This window comes from Macadamia integrifolia, chromosome 2 (genome assembly GCF_013358625.1).
Source record: "Macadamia integrifolia cultivar HAES 741 chromosome 2, SCU_Mint_v3, whole genome shotgun sequence".
Taxonomy (NCBI): Eukaryota; Viridiplantae; Streptophyta; class Magnoliopsida; order Proteales; family Proteaceae; genus Macadamia; species Macadamia integrifolia.
The window spans coordinates 1,745,399-1,762,134 of NC_056558.1; the positions used below are offsets into that span (position 1 = coordinate 1,745,399).

The following is a 16,736-nucleotide window of genomic DNA, read 5'->3' on the forward strand; positions in this document are numbered from 1 at the left end:
TTTTTTTTTTTCTTTTTGATGAATATATAAATCAAACTCGATTTAATGCATGCTTGTGTAAAAGTAATAAACAATTCAGAGAAAAAGAGCAGTGCAGAAAGCAAGAGCAGCAAACTTGATGGCCATAGTTATCATCACCAACTTGTTCAATTGTCAAGCAAAAATCAATGCTTTAAATAGTTTTACACTGACCTCTTTGTGTTTCTTCAAACCAAAAAGTTCTGAATCTTCCACAGAACGATCCCGGTCTCGAAAGAGCTTCCGGAAAAACTTCTCCGTTCCTGGACTACTTTCAAATGGACTACAAGAATTACCGTTTTCATTAGTTATCGCTGCTTTGGCATCTTCAGGATGAACACGAAACAATCTGCGGAACAATGAAAATTCTGAAGGCTCTTCTTCTTCGGCATTAGCATTCCCCCTATCTTCATCATCAGTTTTATCATTCCCATCTTTCTTATCCTCGAACTTCTCCTTGAAAAACTTCCGGAAGAACCCTTCTTTTTCTTCATCTTCAGACTTTGAACCTGCTTTCTCCTCCGAATCACTTTTGCTATCACGAAACAACCTCTTAAAGAACCCCTCAGAGCTAGACATCAGTTCCTCATCCTCATCTTTACTGTCTCTTAGTAATCTACGGAAGAACCCATCCTTCTCTGAATCTTCCTCATCCTTCTCCGCTGATTTCCTAAACAGCAGCGCATCCCGGACTTTTGGTCCAGGAATAAACTTCTTGAAGAGGTTATTCTCCTCAGGAGAGAGCTTGCTACCCTCTTCCTGCAAAGAGTTACTTCCTGATGATGGCGAGAAAGAAGGTCGTTGGAGTGGAGGTGATGAAGTTAGCGATAACAAACGCTGCTTTGACGAGAGAAGCCTGTTCAGAACTTGGTTCTTGCTCATAGGGCTTGTTGGGGGGTTAGGCCGTATGAGAGGGAGCCATTCACCCATCAGAGTCGCAGCTATCTGGCATTTTTCCTGAATCCTACTAATCCCCTCATTATCATCCGAGTCCTCGAGTTCAGCCATTAAGAACCAATGGACCTTTAGTGCAATCTTAAGAGACTTAGAGCATATATCGATGACAAACTTATCCAATGATGGGCTTGGCTTATGGACCAGCATGTAGCAAATCTGGAAGAGATAGCTCTCAATGCCCGAGAGTGGAAGAGTGTACATGCGATTACAGAGGTAATCCCGGACGCCAGGGTGATCATGCTTGTAGAGGTAACTAACTGCAATCCATTCACAGAAGAACGCCGAGTCAAAGAAACGTATGAGCCAACCACTCTCCCCACTCTCACTAGTTGGATTAGTACGTGTAATCTCACGAGGCGAATCATCCAATTCCCCACGATTCAATCCTAGAAGCCGCACCATTATCAATTTACCATCATATACTGTAGTCTGCGCCCAATCGAATGAAAAACCCTAGGTCTACCTTTTCGCCCTTCCTCAAAATGCAGACCTACGAAGTGCAATTAAATCCTTGAGCCCGTTAGAACACTCTACCTCGAAACCCTAGGACACACGCTTCGAACTGAAGTCTTCTTCACTTCCTCTACCTCGATAACTAACTACTTCTGCTGTAATTCAATCTGCTGATCCTCTGCAAAGTCCCGAGGGAACTTGATTCCTAGCCAGAAATTGAAATTTCTGATTGAACTTGAATCTTCGAATTCTCATAAAACAAAAAGAACGTCAGACATTGAAGATGGAAGCAACCGAAATTCGAACAGAGCGAACAAAAATCTATTTCAGGAATTAAGAGAGAGAAAATCTAGCAAGTGGGAGAGAAGACTTCGCTTACGCATTTTAAGGTTTCAAATAATTAACACGAGAGACGAAGAAAAAAGCAGTACGAAATCATTCTTAAATTCCTTCTCGGTCATCGTCGTCTTCCTCGTTGTTGGGCAGAGAGGGATGCGACGAACACAAGGACAAGCAGAGACATTAATAAATGAAGAACTTCAGAACACTATCTTGCGCTCCAGTGCGTCAATCAACACCGCGTAATTTTCCCTCCCAAGACCAAGATCCAATCATAGTCTGAAATTCTGAATTACAAAATTTAGGGGAAGGCGTAAAGCAGCCTGGGACATAAAATTCGTAAGGGTATGATCTGAATGACCAGAGTACCCTGCGTTGCAACCCCATCTTTAACCAGATGGATTACAGTAATAAAGGGTATCGATTTGGGCCAGAACGGTAACTGACCCCAAACCGAACTGCTAAAACTTGGAACCGATTCATCCCGTCATTATATAGGATGGTTTTCGGGTATTAATTTTGGGATCGATATTAAGTAGGATGAGACCGTCCTTGGAGCGGACGGGATAGAGGATTCTTCTCCATCGAGTCCAGGAACACACAGTAATTTTAGGATTGGGGTGATCAAGGGACGTATGGAGAGGGGGTGGAGTCAGATCCATGAACAAAACGATTCAGATATGAGTTCTCCAATGGGTTCAGAATCATAATCCAATGAAGAATTGATTGGACCTAAAACCTCTAGAATCCATTTAAGCAGTATAAGTGTTAATTTAAGGTCAATCAATATTAATTAAGTGATTTGATTTTTTTTTTTTTTTAATGATTGATTATCTGTATGCTTACTTGCTTAGTGATATGTATCCAATTTGTATGTTTGTGAATATATTGGTGAATGAGTGTCCTATACAGTTAACGAGTTAGAACCATACCGTCTTATTATTAGATGAGACTAGATCCTAGTTTTGAGGAAGTTTTAGTAAATGGCTGACTATGGGATTGACTGCAATGAGACTGGAAGTAATAAGGCATCGTCCTGATTGTTGAGAAGTTTGACAACTTTAGATGGAACCAAATTATGGGACTATATCCCCCAAAAAATCGCCTTGTTTTGTAATTGAGACGCTGATTTAATTATGTTTGACAATCTTTACCTAAAAAAAAATCTCATCCATATTGATGTCATTATTCGCATTCTCATTAGCCATTGATATAGGAGTCACCTGACTAATCAGTGATCTCTTGCCCAAAAATTAATCATTAAAATCCAATCATTCCCAATCCACTGTGATCCAGCTTTGTTTATGGCCAGCCCAATCACTATTCACAATGTTGAAATTGATTATTGTTCCTTCTGTTCTTTGGCACTAGAGTCCAATTTTTGTGTTTCGTTCCTTCGTCAATTGAAGGGTCACCATGTGCCCACCCCAACACATTTGAAGTTTTGAAAAGGGTAACACTCATTCCCCCGAATCAATATATGGGCGGAGGGAACCCTCTCCCTAAATTTTTTTTATTTATTATTTTTCTCTCGTGAAAATAAAAAATGAATAAACATTTCGTATGAGTGGTGTGTAAGGCACCTTGCGGTTCAAATACACTTCTTTCTTTTTTATTTTGTGGAAAGAGACTGTTTTCTTGAGAATATGGCAATGGCTTCTTTGCTTGGAAACAACATAGTATAAATTCCAAAGTAAGGACCCACCCACCTTACAACTGTGGAGAAAATGACTTGTGAAGTTTTCTGTAATGGCTGTGGAACTCTTACACTCAATTAATTGTTGTCTGGATTCATCTTGTTTTGCTTCTATTCCCCTTCGTTTTAATTATTAACTATAGTTTCAATGTCAAATTCCCCACTTTATTTGGTATGTTATGCATTGAAGTGGTTGGTATGGTAATGCATCAAGAACAATCACTCTTTTGTGGTTGGGATGAGATAGAGATTTTATGTTTTCCCCTAAGATATTGTCAAGTACTTATTGGTTCCAAGTAGATTACCTAAAAGCTGGCATTTGAGAAAAGAAAATTTGCATTAAATTATATTTTAGACTATCTAATAACTAGATCTATCCTATGAAAGTTCTAATGCAGGCCTATGTGGTGAGATATAAATGGCATTGGAGCTACAGTTGCTTTAAGGTGAATGTGAAACTTAATCCCTAAGTCTTGGTGGCAACAAAATTAAAATAAACTATATAAAAACTGTTATAATATTAAAGATAGGTAGATAAATAAAAGCCCATAAGCTTCCTCCATTTTCCAAAATTTAAATGTTTATATCAGTCTTAACATATACTCAAAAGTCCAAAAGTAAGTAGTAAATAGTAATATAGCACCAACAAAATTTATGATAATTAGATAGATGGTCTTCTTGTGTTCAAAATATGGTTCGTATAAAGAGATGATGTGGCTAAGAGTCAAGGTTAAAGAGTACATAATTGATGGTGAAAGTATCATGTTGAAATCATACTGAATTAATTGAAACTATATACTCTCGATTCATAATAAACAAGCAAATATTCCCAATGTACTTGAGAGGAGTTGATCAAATAATCAACCCTCAGGCTCTAACTATCGCATTTTTACCGTCATGTTCACATTTTGATCCGTTTAAACACGTTCATATGGATCTTCTTCTTCTTCTTCTTCTTCTTCTTCTTCCTTTTTTTTTTTTTTTTTTTTTTTTTTTTTTTTTTGTCGTTCACATTTTAACTAATGGGGGTTTGCATTAATTTCCTCGTTTTCTAAAAATTGTTGCCTTGGGCCCTGTTGAATTTTGCGTGAGTCTGTATTAGGCTTCTATGTGGGTCTACTATGTAATGGTCAATAGACCATTGAACTCAAAAATAAAAGAATCCTTGTGAAAATGTTGTAATGATGTTTACTTAAATGATAATTCTCATACATAACCATGGAAGCTATTCCATCTCTTAAATAATATAATATCGCATTTTGATTTATTTATGGATATTTGTATATATAAAGTAGGAAGGGAAGTAGTTTGGGTAACTCATGTATTAGATCATGAACTACTAATCTATAGAGAGAATATTCGGTTATGGTTCAGATTTTTGTAATATTTGATAGTTTGCAATGGGCTTGCTTAAAATAAAAAAATAATAATGATGATGTATAATTTGGGAAGGAGTTACAGTTTTTCCATTTTAATTATGTCTCCCTTCCCCTTCTTTCATTTCCAACAAGATGGAGCCTATACCTATAGATTGGTCTTGTTGCAAAGTTTGAATGACATGATGTTTATATCATCTCAAAATGCAAATTTTTTTTTTTTGTTAACCAAGGTGTCTGGGTTAGCTTACGCGCATCTTGACTAATTCTCAAGGAGACTAGCACAACAACCTATCGCCATGATATAATATATTACAATAATTCATACCAAATGCAAGTTTAGTTTGCCCCATTCATACTTCACCGTGAGTTTCAATTTTCAATCTTCAATCCTGACAACTTTTAAATATAACTCATATAAGCTCTAATGCCAATTACATGTTTTCATTCATTGGTCAAGCTTTAAAGACGAGCTATACCTTTTTAATTTAAACACTAATTTCTATAAATAGAAATAAATAGAGTAGGTTTGGCGTTTCAACTTAAGCGATTTTTGTCACATGGAATTGAAGCCTGAATATAAAGAAGACGAACATATTATCATCTAATGATATATCATATTTACTCTTAACAATTTAAACTCTCATGTAATTTTGATGCTTGAGATGGTTATTTTTGTATAAAGCTAGATGTAGTACATGGATCATCAAAGAATACTGGAGAAAACATCACGTAGTTCTATCAATAATTTCAAATCCGCATCTAATTATGCTTCAAATGAAATAAAATAAATACGGAACGATTCATGAAGATCGATAAACATGCACGACAAACACTACAAAAACAAGTTTTAGGCATACCTGAATCCATGGCTGAATAATAAGAACTCCTCAATGTCTTATTGTATGCTCCTCGTACAACACAATCAATGTTGGTATGGTCTACCCTCTTTTCCTTTTGCTTTTGGTCGTTAGCATCACTTAATGGGTCAGTGATAACTATATATAGGGGTGAGGGTATGGACCAACCCTGCAATAAAATTAGGGTTTCATCCCCATTAAGGAAATAATACCTTAAGTCCACACATAGTAATAAATATTTCATACCATTAAGGTGTGCTAATAGAATCCAATATCTCCATAGAGATCACTTACCAATAATATTGGATTATTTCTGCTTACTCCATCTTTAGTCAACACCACTAAACCGGTTTTGGAAACAAATATTTGACTATGCTACCCCACCTAATAGGAATTCTTACAATCTCCCACTTGGGCAGCATATGTCACAAGTTTTAGATTTTAAAATTTATTTAAAACGATTTTTCGATTTAGATAAACTGAATGTGACCACAAAAAAACAGTGTCGAATGGAGTGCACCTTAAACCAAATGCCTTGGTCCGAATGAGAATTACAAACACCCAACCGTATTGGTCATCACATCTAAAGTGATATGAGACCACACACGTCAAAGTGCTCATAACATCACCGACTTGGGCTGAACAGTATGAAAGTGTGGTATGGAAATAACATGCAATAGTGATCATCATGTCTATTTCCAAATTGGTCCTGACTCGAAAATCAAATGAGCCCTATGAGACAGATACCGAATGTCTCATTAACTACAAGCGTCTCCCAAATGCTCAAGCTTCAATCAAAGAAGCTCATTGGGACTGGATCTAGATGTCCCACGACACTAGCACTATACCTCAATCAAACGAGGCTTTGCTAGCAACTGGATGTGTGTGTATTGACTGGAACCTCAGATACCGAATGAGGTAAATACACCACATATAACCTCAATTTTCTATAGGAATCAAATAAATAAGTGTATACACATAAAAAAATGGCCATAATAAAAATGCATATATATTATTGAGAACAATAATAATGCATCATATATATAAAATAAAACTGAAAGTCAAATGCAGACATATTGAGCAAAATTCCCACTAATAAAATGCATAAAAAAATAACTAACAAGTCCCATATTAATGACATGCGCTTGAAAGACTTTTGGAATCAAGCCCTTAGTAAGAGGATTTGTAATAATGTTTTCTGTAGCAATCTGTTCCATTGTAATATGTGACTCTTGAACTTTCTCTTTGACCAAAAATTACTTAATGTCAATGTGTTTAGAGTCTGAAGTACTTTTACGATTATAAGATAAACGATCTGCAGCGGAGTTGTCACAGAACATCCTCAATTGTATAGATATAGAGTTAACAATCTGTAATAATGTAGTTCTATAGAAATTTATGATTCATGAGCTTACTCCCACTGATCTTTAGATAGACCTATTCGATTCCTCCCATTTTCATAAAGAACCTTAGCTTGAACATAATCAACAACCACTGGCTTAGGAGGCTCATCAATTAAGATTAAAATTTATTATCATAATAGCCAGAAAAATATTAAAGGATTAGTTCAATTCCTTAAAATTATAACCATTCAAACTTTTTTAACAGAAAATAACTGAGAAGTCAAAGCTGACAAATATAATCATACATATTTACCAAAATATACAATATGCAATAACATAAGGCATATTAAACTTCCCAACAATATAATTAAATCTGACTAATTGGGCTGTTAATCAGATTTATCCCAATATTGTTTTCAATAACTATAGGAAAACAGAAACTGGGAAAAGATCCGACGTCATCGGGGTCACACCTGTGGTGACAAGATCGCCCAACACGTAGTGGAATCTTTCACATGCAAGGTGAGACACTCGAAACAACACCACTTTGAAGATTCCATCACCTGTGGTGGCAAAACAAGAACCTCTAAAGCTATGAAGCCCAAAATGTCACCCTCACACTATCAAGCGAAACTGACCAAATGAAAACTCACATGTGGTGGCAAGAGCACATCATTCGTCATATAGTTTCCTTGACTGCAACCCATCATGAATAGTCAATAGTAATTTCACAATCTTAGTAACTAACCCACTAAGTGGAAGCGTAATCACTGAAATTATAAAAACCTATAGACTTGGATTGCTACCAAATGCCCGTGGGTTTAGATTTTTGGTGCAAATAACAAGATGAGCTAATTCAGTATTTAATTAATAAAATATTCAACATAAGCCCACAAAAGCAACCCATTATAAACCCTAATAGTCAATATGATAATACTATAATTTAACAATTATCAAAGTGGGTACATTCTTAGTATGACAGTTTTGTACTTCCAACCATTACCATAAATAAATAAAAAAATCTAAATATGGTATTTTCTATAATGACAACATGTTAAATATGAAAGTTCATAACATTTATTAACGATAACAAAAAAAACATGAAATATGTTACTTTATCCATAATTCATTAGATATACAAAGTTGTATACAAATATGAACTTTCAACCCAAATGACTTTAATATCCAACACAAATATTAGCCCATAAACTTTAAAGTCAATCACAATAAAGACCTACAATTTCTTAAAAAAAAAAGATCATTAACTAATAGAGCACATGAATCAAATAATTTATAGGTCAAAACAACAATAAACATTTAACAAATAAATGTAATATTGGCTTAGATCCATAGTAAGTATAAATAAATTCATAGGCTTTATATCAATAAGCCACTAAAACTTCAATGAGTTCATTTAAATCATTCAAATATAATATATCTGTTTTATCTCGATGAATTTTCAATAAAATTGAACTTTATCACAAGTACAAATATGACATAAATTTGAAGAAATATTACTTAAACAATGCACTTGTGATATTTTGAATCATAAATGGGTGTCAAAACTCATAATTATGTGTCTCGTGACGAAACTTGATGTCACGGATGATAAATACAACATCGAATAAATATCAAAATACCTCAAATTAACTTAAAATTTATGAAACGACAAATGTAGTATACATAATAAAACATGTATGATATATCTATCACCCTCAATAGGATAATAATTTATTATCCCACTAATATAAGAGAATATGACTAGATGACCTAATGAAAGTATCATTTATAAGAGTCAATATCAGTTCATATTAAAACTATATCTAACTGTTGGCTTGAATAAACATGGCCAAAATAGTCAACAATATAAACAGATTTCATAAGTCATTTCAATAAATCAAAATTAAACGATTTCTAATTCCATTTGCATAAACTGTTTATGGTATATACAATTATTAGACTCAAAAACTGTATTTCATTCAAACTATGCTGAAAATATTTAATAAACCATCAACATGTAGAAGCAACGTAGGATGATCTTGTGTCATAACATCTCAAATGTGAGTATAGGTATCATCATTGATATTAATTTTTAAGATGCCACCTCTACCCACAAGAATCTTCACAAAAAATCGATTTAAATTGACTACATCAATAACAAAGTTTAACTTGGTGAGATTCATGTGCATTCACTGTAATGACTATATCACTTAAGAGTTATAGCTGAAACTGTATCATTATCATTTAAGACAGGAATACACTGGTCATCTCATTTTATTGTATTAACTGTGAAAATAACAATAACTTTTGAGATCCCCTTACCTTTGGGATCAGAATCCTTTGGTTACTGTCATTTTCTTTAACTTTGGTGACATCATATTTAGGAAAATGTCACATACTATGCTGTCTTAGGAAAAACCATGAAATAACAAGATACGTCACTTTGGTGAAATCTACATCACCCTTTCATGGTTTCCTATAAATGCATTTTGTAACTAAACATGTGTGAACGCTTACACCCAACTTAACTCCAATATACTTATTCATCATAGAGTATTCCAAATATGACATGGAAACATAAAATGCCATTAATTTTCTGCCTATGTCATTCATAAATGATTTTTTTAATATCATAGTAATTATAAACCAGTGTAAAAACATGCATAAACAGAAATACAATTATGAAGCCACTATAGAATAAAGACAAATCACTATAGTTGTTCCAAAACAGTTATGGAACACAAAATATAGGTCTCATTTTTCTTATTTTAAATTCAACCCAGTATATTGAACATACATCCGTTGGTCGAACCATAAACAATATTTCAGAATATATAATTATATCATTCCACTGGTTTGACCAGTTAAGTAATTATCCATAACATCCCAAGTACATGATAAAGTGACATAATGAAAATCAATGGTATTTTATTATTCACAAGGATTTGGGACTCTCAAAATAATTGTTTTAAATATAAAAAACCTCATTAGACATTATGTGAAAATTGATCATTACCATATAAGACCATTTCAAACGACAAAATCCTTCACAATATCAATAACATAATCAATTTTCAACACATTAATCAATGACCAATTGGTTATATGACGAAATACAAAAATAATAGTTTTTTTTTTAATAAATACTTTTTCGATTAACATCGGTCAATGTTGATGACTTTTCTCAGTGGATTTTTCATTGAAAAATCCAAATAATTCAATTTTCGAGGTCAATGTGTCAGATATATGAATTGACCAACCTAGTCGGTTCAGTCATGGCACAATTTTGGTAGAACCGATTCATCTTGATTTTGGGTTAGTTTAGGATTTAATCACTTTAAGGGGACTTGATCAAGACATTGGATTTTATTACTATTATTATTTTACCTATGATACAATACCAATGCCAAGTCTCAAACGATCAAGTGTGGTATCGGTCTCAACCGATGTTGATTCGGATCATTGGATCTAATCAAACAATGCTTGAAACATACCTGTTCAATATTATAGTGGTCTACAATCTAATTTGGTTCAATTCAACCTATTTCAAATTAGGCCCATAAACTTCAACCCATTACACTTAAATAAACATGGGCAATAAAAAACAAACTTTTAAACACCCATAGGCTCAACCCATTTAACCTTAAAAAAAAAAATAAAAAAAAATAAACATTATCCTCCATTGCCTTAAATGTTAACCATTCTTATGCATCCCACCGGATAAAAAGTCCAAAAAACTCACATCAATTTTATAAACAAGACAATGATTGCCCCATCATAACCATGTCTATGTGTCATCTCATACTAAAAAAAAAAAAAAAAAAAGGAATAATTCCTTTTATGAAATTTATATTTCAGCATATTGTTTAAGTCACACCGGTCATTATACTATGTAGTATAAATCATTGAAAATCTATAATACATCCATCATTAGTTCCCGTAAGTTTCCAAATATGATCAAACCATAGAAATATTTTCCCAATTCATCTCAATGTTGGCCTTGAATGTTCATAATTGGGTCTAGGTGTATAGATAGTTATAGATGTGGGTCACAAATTAGGTAATCAATTAGAATTATGATTTATGATAAAAAATAAACTGATTATTATTTTCTTACAAAAACATGGGTACATATTTAAGGTAAAAACATATAAATAATCAGTTTTCAATGGAAATACGTGAAAAGCTTTCTCTTACTTTACAATTTTTTTTTTAAATTACATAATTAAAACAAGGGAATCGGGATAAATCTTTTTCCATCCCCAAAACACAAGAAATAGAATAAAGTTCTGTATCTTAATTCAAAAACCACATGATAATGTCAATTCCTACGGCAGATAACAAGTAATTCCCTGGCAAATGATGCCATATCACCAACGACTATTATATTGTTTCAATAAATGCCCAAAACAGAATGATGGTTTGAATAAAAAATTAATTACAGAAAAAAAAATTAAATCGTACTCACCTTTTTGTCATTTTTTTTTAAAGGCAACCAAACCGTACTTACCTTTTTGTCAAATTTTTTTTTTAAAGTTTGTACGGTTCTCCAAAAGACAAATCAAGGGAATTTTTTATTTTTTTATTTTTTATTTTTAATAAAAAACAACCAAAACCGTACTCACCATTTTTTTTGTCATTTTTTTTTTTTTTTTAAATTTAACTTTGTTAGTTTTGTCATTTAGTAATAATATATAATATATTACTTTTATCGTTTCTTCAAAATAAAACGACTCGAGGAGAAGAAATTGATTTTTATTACTGGTGGTACAACCAATGGATTTTTCATGAACGAGGCTCTGATACCATTGAAAGAAAATAAATACGGAACAATTCATGAAGATCGATAAACATGCACAACAAACACTACAAAAACAAGTTTTAGGCATACCTGAATCCATGGCTGAAGAATAAGAACTCCTCAATGTCTTATTGTATGCTCCTGGGTTAGTGATAACTATATATAGGGGTGATGGTAGGGACCAACCCTGTAATAAAATTAGGGTTTCATCCCCATTAAGGAAATAATACCTTAGGTCCACACATAGTAATAAGTATTTCATACCATTAAGGTATGCTAATAGAATACAATATCTCCATAGAGATCACTTACCAATAATATTGGATTATTTCTGCTTACTCCATCTTTAGTCAACACCATTAATTCGATTTTGGAAACAAATATTTAACTATGCTAGCCCATCTAATAAGAAATATTACATCAAAGTCCAACTCAAAGGAATAGAATTAAAATACATGATATACAAGCACATTCTCTTGGTGGTATGGTTGATTGTAGAACACCCTTGCGTGTAACTTTCTCTAACTTTTGTTATTCCTATTAATTACTTCTATATAGAAATAAGAATGATTTTGAACTGGGGATTGAAAGTGAAAGCTATGAAACAATAAGCTACTTGATATTATCTCCTAATAGAATAGCAAGAACTCAGAGATGGGGCATCTCTTCATAGTGCGTTTTTATTCGCTCCGCAAGCAAGTATGAACCAATGAAAGATGCAATGACGATTGCATCTGGAGGAGATCAATTGGCATACTTTTAACCTGCCCCAATTCCTTATGATCATATGATCAAATGCAAATGTCATATGATCTCTCTCAAAAATAGTGCATCGCGTGGAAAGGGTCCTCTTTTTCTTCTACGATGAAAAAGGGTTCTCTTTGTTTTTCGAAAACAAAATGGTGGACCTCTCAGGCTATGTTTGGAATGCATATTGGAATAGAGCATAGGTCTAGAACAGATTATGAAACCTGACTATTCACTATTTTCTTTATTCAAATTGCACTATAGGCCCAAAATCTATTCTGAGATATCATCCCAAACACAACCTAGTTCGTCTGCATTCTGCAACGGTGCCAATCCCACCAAACCATTAAAAGGATAAAAACCGGCGAGCTTCTCCGTCCACTCAGAGTCTTGCGGAAGGCGAGAGATGATTTCCCACAAAATTAGTAAACCACATTTTCTTTCTGAATTAGCCTATCCCTCAAAAGCTCCGGCGAGGCAGTTATCTCCCCCGTCTCATCCACTTCAAAGACACGCTATCAAAACAAAAAATGTAGGGTTTAAAGGCCTTAAACTTCTAGCAAAATCCCAGAAGCTCAATGGAGTCTATAGAGCTTCAAGTTCAAACTCTGACTCTGCTGTAGTTTCAAATGTCGGGGACGAAGATGAAGCGTCCGTTCAGCTTTTCGAGGTGTGCTAATTCCTTTCAATTTTCAACTGAATGACATTTGTGTATGGATGCTGTACTTGGATTCCAATCATGGCTCTTCATTAGTTTTTTCCACCTTCGATTTTCCGCCCATTGGATGATTGTTCTTCTCGCTTCTGAATCAGGCTTTGCGTCTAAGTTCTTTCTTAACATTGTAATTATCGAAGTTCTGTCGACACAGAAACCAACTCTCACGAAATTTACATGCCTAGTATTTTCTATACATTTACTTGTCTAGGTTTTCACGTCTAATTCGAGAGAAAAAGTGTCGACCCCCTTATTTTCTATGTTTACTGGAGTCAAATTAGCCGAACTAAGAAGATTTTTGCTGCTTCTTCAGTGTAAATTTTCTTGAAATATTTTGATTAACTTGGTCCCTATATAACAAACTCACAGGCGCTCCACCTTTCTGTTGGCCCTAGTGAAGCTTAGAACGGTCTCTTTGCTGTTGGTTTTTGCAAGGGTTCCTTGCAGACATGGAATAAATTTATTTTTAATAGTTTGATTGCATATTTGCTCACAACTTTTATCCCTGTACGAATGGGTTTTTCAGAAATTGAAAAATGCTGAGAGGGAACGAATAAATAAGTTGGAACAACTGGAGAATAAAGCCGATATGCAGCTTGAGAGGCAGCTTGTCATGGCTTCATGTTGGAGTAGGGCATTATTAACGATGCAAGGGAAGTTGAAGGGCACAGAGTGGGATCCTGAGAACTCGCACAAGATAGACTATTGCGAGTTTTGGAGACTTTTAAACTCGAATAATGTCCAGTTTATGGAGTATTCAAACTATGGTCAAACGATATCTGGTATGCATTTTCCCCCTGGATTTTTATTACTTGTTTCTTCATTCAGGATCTTGTTTCTTATGCCTGGGGTTAAAATTTTTTTGGTGTAAATTTATTGACTGATGATGAAATGTAGTTCCTGGACAGTGTAATTCCTACACTACCACTACTTTTATCATTGGTCAGAGCATCTGCTTGTATGGTGAAAAATAACTATCAAACAGATTAAGATCCTGGTTCTACGATACTTAGGCAGTTAGCCTTCAGAAAGACCTCTTGTTTGAGTTTCAAATTGATTGCTTGTTCTTCACTGTTAATTTTTTCAATTATTGATACAAAAAGGGCGGGGGGGGGGGCATTCAATTATTACTATAGAAGGGGGGGGGATAACATTCAATATATTTATTTATATATATATATATATATATATTTGGTTTATTACTATAGAAATGAACTATAAAGTTGACTAAGGAAAAGCTGTAACAACAAGGTCTTTGATTTGTTTCCTTATAATGTTATAGACATAGTTAGAAATTTTGAAGCCCTAAATTTGCCTTGCAGGAGTCATTTTTAGCCCCAGTGAAAGTATAGGCTTTTTAACTGGGAAAGGTAAACCATGTAATTTTGCACATGGTCCTTTGAATTGTTTTGTATGAGTTTCAAATATATTAGAAAATAATACAACATAAGCAACACATCATTTAATAGAAATTATAACATAAAATTTAAATTTTTACCAGATATCCATATAACTCAACTAGAACTACATGTGGAAAAAAAAAAAACCCTAGCACAATTCAATTTATTCAACCCATCATTTAATGAGGGGAGTGTCTGAATGACACCTTTATAGGTGTATTTAGGAGTTGACAACTTCTTTTAATTGCCCCTTGTCTTACTTCTGAATGTTCTTTAGGGGTATAAAAGGGTTTTCAAAAATAATTTGAGAATGACATATCAGCATGTCATTAATAAAATATGTTATTGTTATGCACATTTTTTGAGTATACATGTGAAATGACACTACTGACTTCATTCTAAAAAAATGCGTATATACTAAAAGGGCAAAACAGTAAGGTTGTAAATTATTTGACACCTTGTGGGGTGTCAATAAGAAAATACCTTTAATGATAGAGTTCATAACAGCTACAACATAAAGGATGAGTAGCAACATAGTTTATCAACAATGTACTAGGTAAGCAACACATCAGGAGGTTGCTCTATATTAATCTCCTCATGTGAATCACCGTATAGAAAAGCATTCTTGATGTCTAATTGAAAAAGAGACCAATAAAGTTAAAGGCCAAAGGGATCAAAACTCTCACAAAATTTAGGCGAGCAACAAGAGAGAAGGTTTCAAAATAATAAAGTGGGAAGTCAATGAGAAGGCATAGGTATGAAGAGAAACATGAAGATGGGAAATAGAAACATAGGCAGAGATGGGTTGACTTTAATAGTGATTACATGACTGTTGATTTCGAGACAGAGGTAAAGATGCATAGTTGTTAAGGCGTCGTCTAGGCAGCTTAGCTTGAATTGGCGCCTTGGATTTATGGCCATCTTCCATCACCTTGGGCCGCCTTTTGCCTTGACAACTATGCAGAGAGGAGACAGTCCCAACAAGCTCAGGCAGCGAGCTGAGTCACACATTAGGTGGAGATAGCTAGTCAGATGGGTGCTGATGTCTACGAGTTTATGGCATCTTGAGAGGGCCGTGTTCATTCATAGACACCCAAAACTTTCGAGTCTCAACCTGGTGGGGATGATTATGGCATTGCCTGGTTGCATTCTAGTGGCCACAATTGCACACCGCCCCCATCTACTGATGGTGGTGGTGATGATGATGGCGGTGATGGGTGAGAGCCTAAGAGGTACCACGAGCCAGAGCCAAGTACACTTCACTGGCGAGACTTAGTTAGTTAGTTCACTCATGCCACACAAGATGAGGACCATAGTGCATATGCCCCCACACATGCAGGCTACTCAAGAGGCCTACGTCGCCGATTCATACCACCAACACCACCTGAGGAGGAGGATGATAGTATGAAGTCCATGGACGTTGATGTTACGAGCTTGGCTGCACTCTTAGAGGCTTGAGTATGGATAAGAGTGGTATGCATGGGGGTAGTGGTGTGCACTATTATATGCCACAAGGAGCACTGATTCCAACTATACTGGGTGTGGTTGGTTTGGGAAGTTTAGCTCTTCATCGTCATTATCCTCTGCCTTTGAGTCTGTAGGTTGGTCATACACTGGGTCAAATTTTTTGGACAACACCTTCTCATTCCCAAAACCCTAGCCATACATGCTGGTACTGGTTCCAGTATCAATTTCATTGGTACCATCTAGTAACAATATCTCTGAATCGAGTTCCTCATGGTTCAGAGACCTATAACCTATGTTAGGGTACCTCTAGTATGTTGATGATTCCATTTGTAAGGCTGCTGTGGAGGACTTTGATCATTTATTCCACTATCCTATGACATGATCAGCTTTTGTGAACAGTCCAAAGATAACTTGATTCTGCAGCAGCAGCAGCAGCAGCAGCAACAACAACTTTGTAGTGATTTTGATTCAGCCTGGAACTTGTTTTGGCACTAGGAGTCTAGGATTTTAGGATGGGCATAGAGGTGACTTGTTGCTTGTATTGTCGACTCACCTTTATTTGAC

General features: G+C 34.8%; 2 protein-coding genes across 5 annotated transcripts in view; one reads left to right on the top strand and one right to left on the bottom strand.

The window, feature by feature from the left end:
• Window positions 1–2,129, bottom strand: part of LOC122071837 (phosphatidylinositol 4-kinase beta 1-like) — a 41,978-nt gene extending 39,849 nt beyond the window's left edge. Inside the window, exons 1-3 of one of the 3 annotated variants that reach the window (XM_042636268.1) lie at window positions 1,808–2,125; window positions 1,563–1,669; window positions 193–1,465 (exon numbers count right to left, since the gene is read on the bottom strand). In XM_042636268.1, coding sequence (XP_042492202.1) covers window positions 193–1,377 — 1,185 coding nt within the window. In that variant the 5' untranslated portion in view covers window positions 1,378–1,465; window positions 1,563–1,669; window positions 1,808–2,125. Of the gene's footprint in view, window positions 1–192 lie in introns of all 3 variants that reach the window. The other 2 variants (XM_042636269.1, XM_042636270.1) reach the window with 2 other exon arrangements.
• Window positions 2,130–12,833: 10,704 nt separating this feature from the next.
• The window catches only part of LOC122061694 (probable inactive ATP-dependent zinc metalloprotease FTSHI 4, chloroplastic), a 28,603-nt gene continuing 24,700 nt past the window's right edge, over window positions 12,834–16,736 (top strand). Inside the window, exons 1-2 of one of the 2 annotated variants that reach the window (XR_006134706.1) lie at window positions 12,834–13,260; window positions 13,832–14,087. Coding sequence is in view for 1 of the 2 variants with exons in the window: in XM_042625113.1 (XP_042481047.1) it covers window positions 12,997–13,260; window positions 13,832–14,087 (520 nt within the window). In the remaining variant the exon portion in view is untranslated. The remainder of the gene's footprint in view (window positions 13,261–13,831; window positions 14,088–16,736) is intronic. The other variant, XM_042625113.1, reaches the window with a different exon arrangement.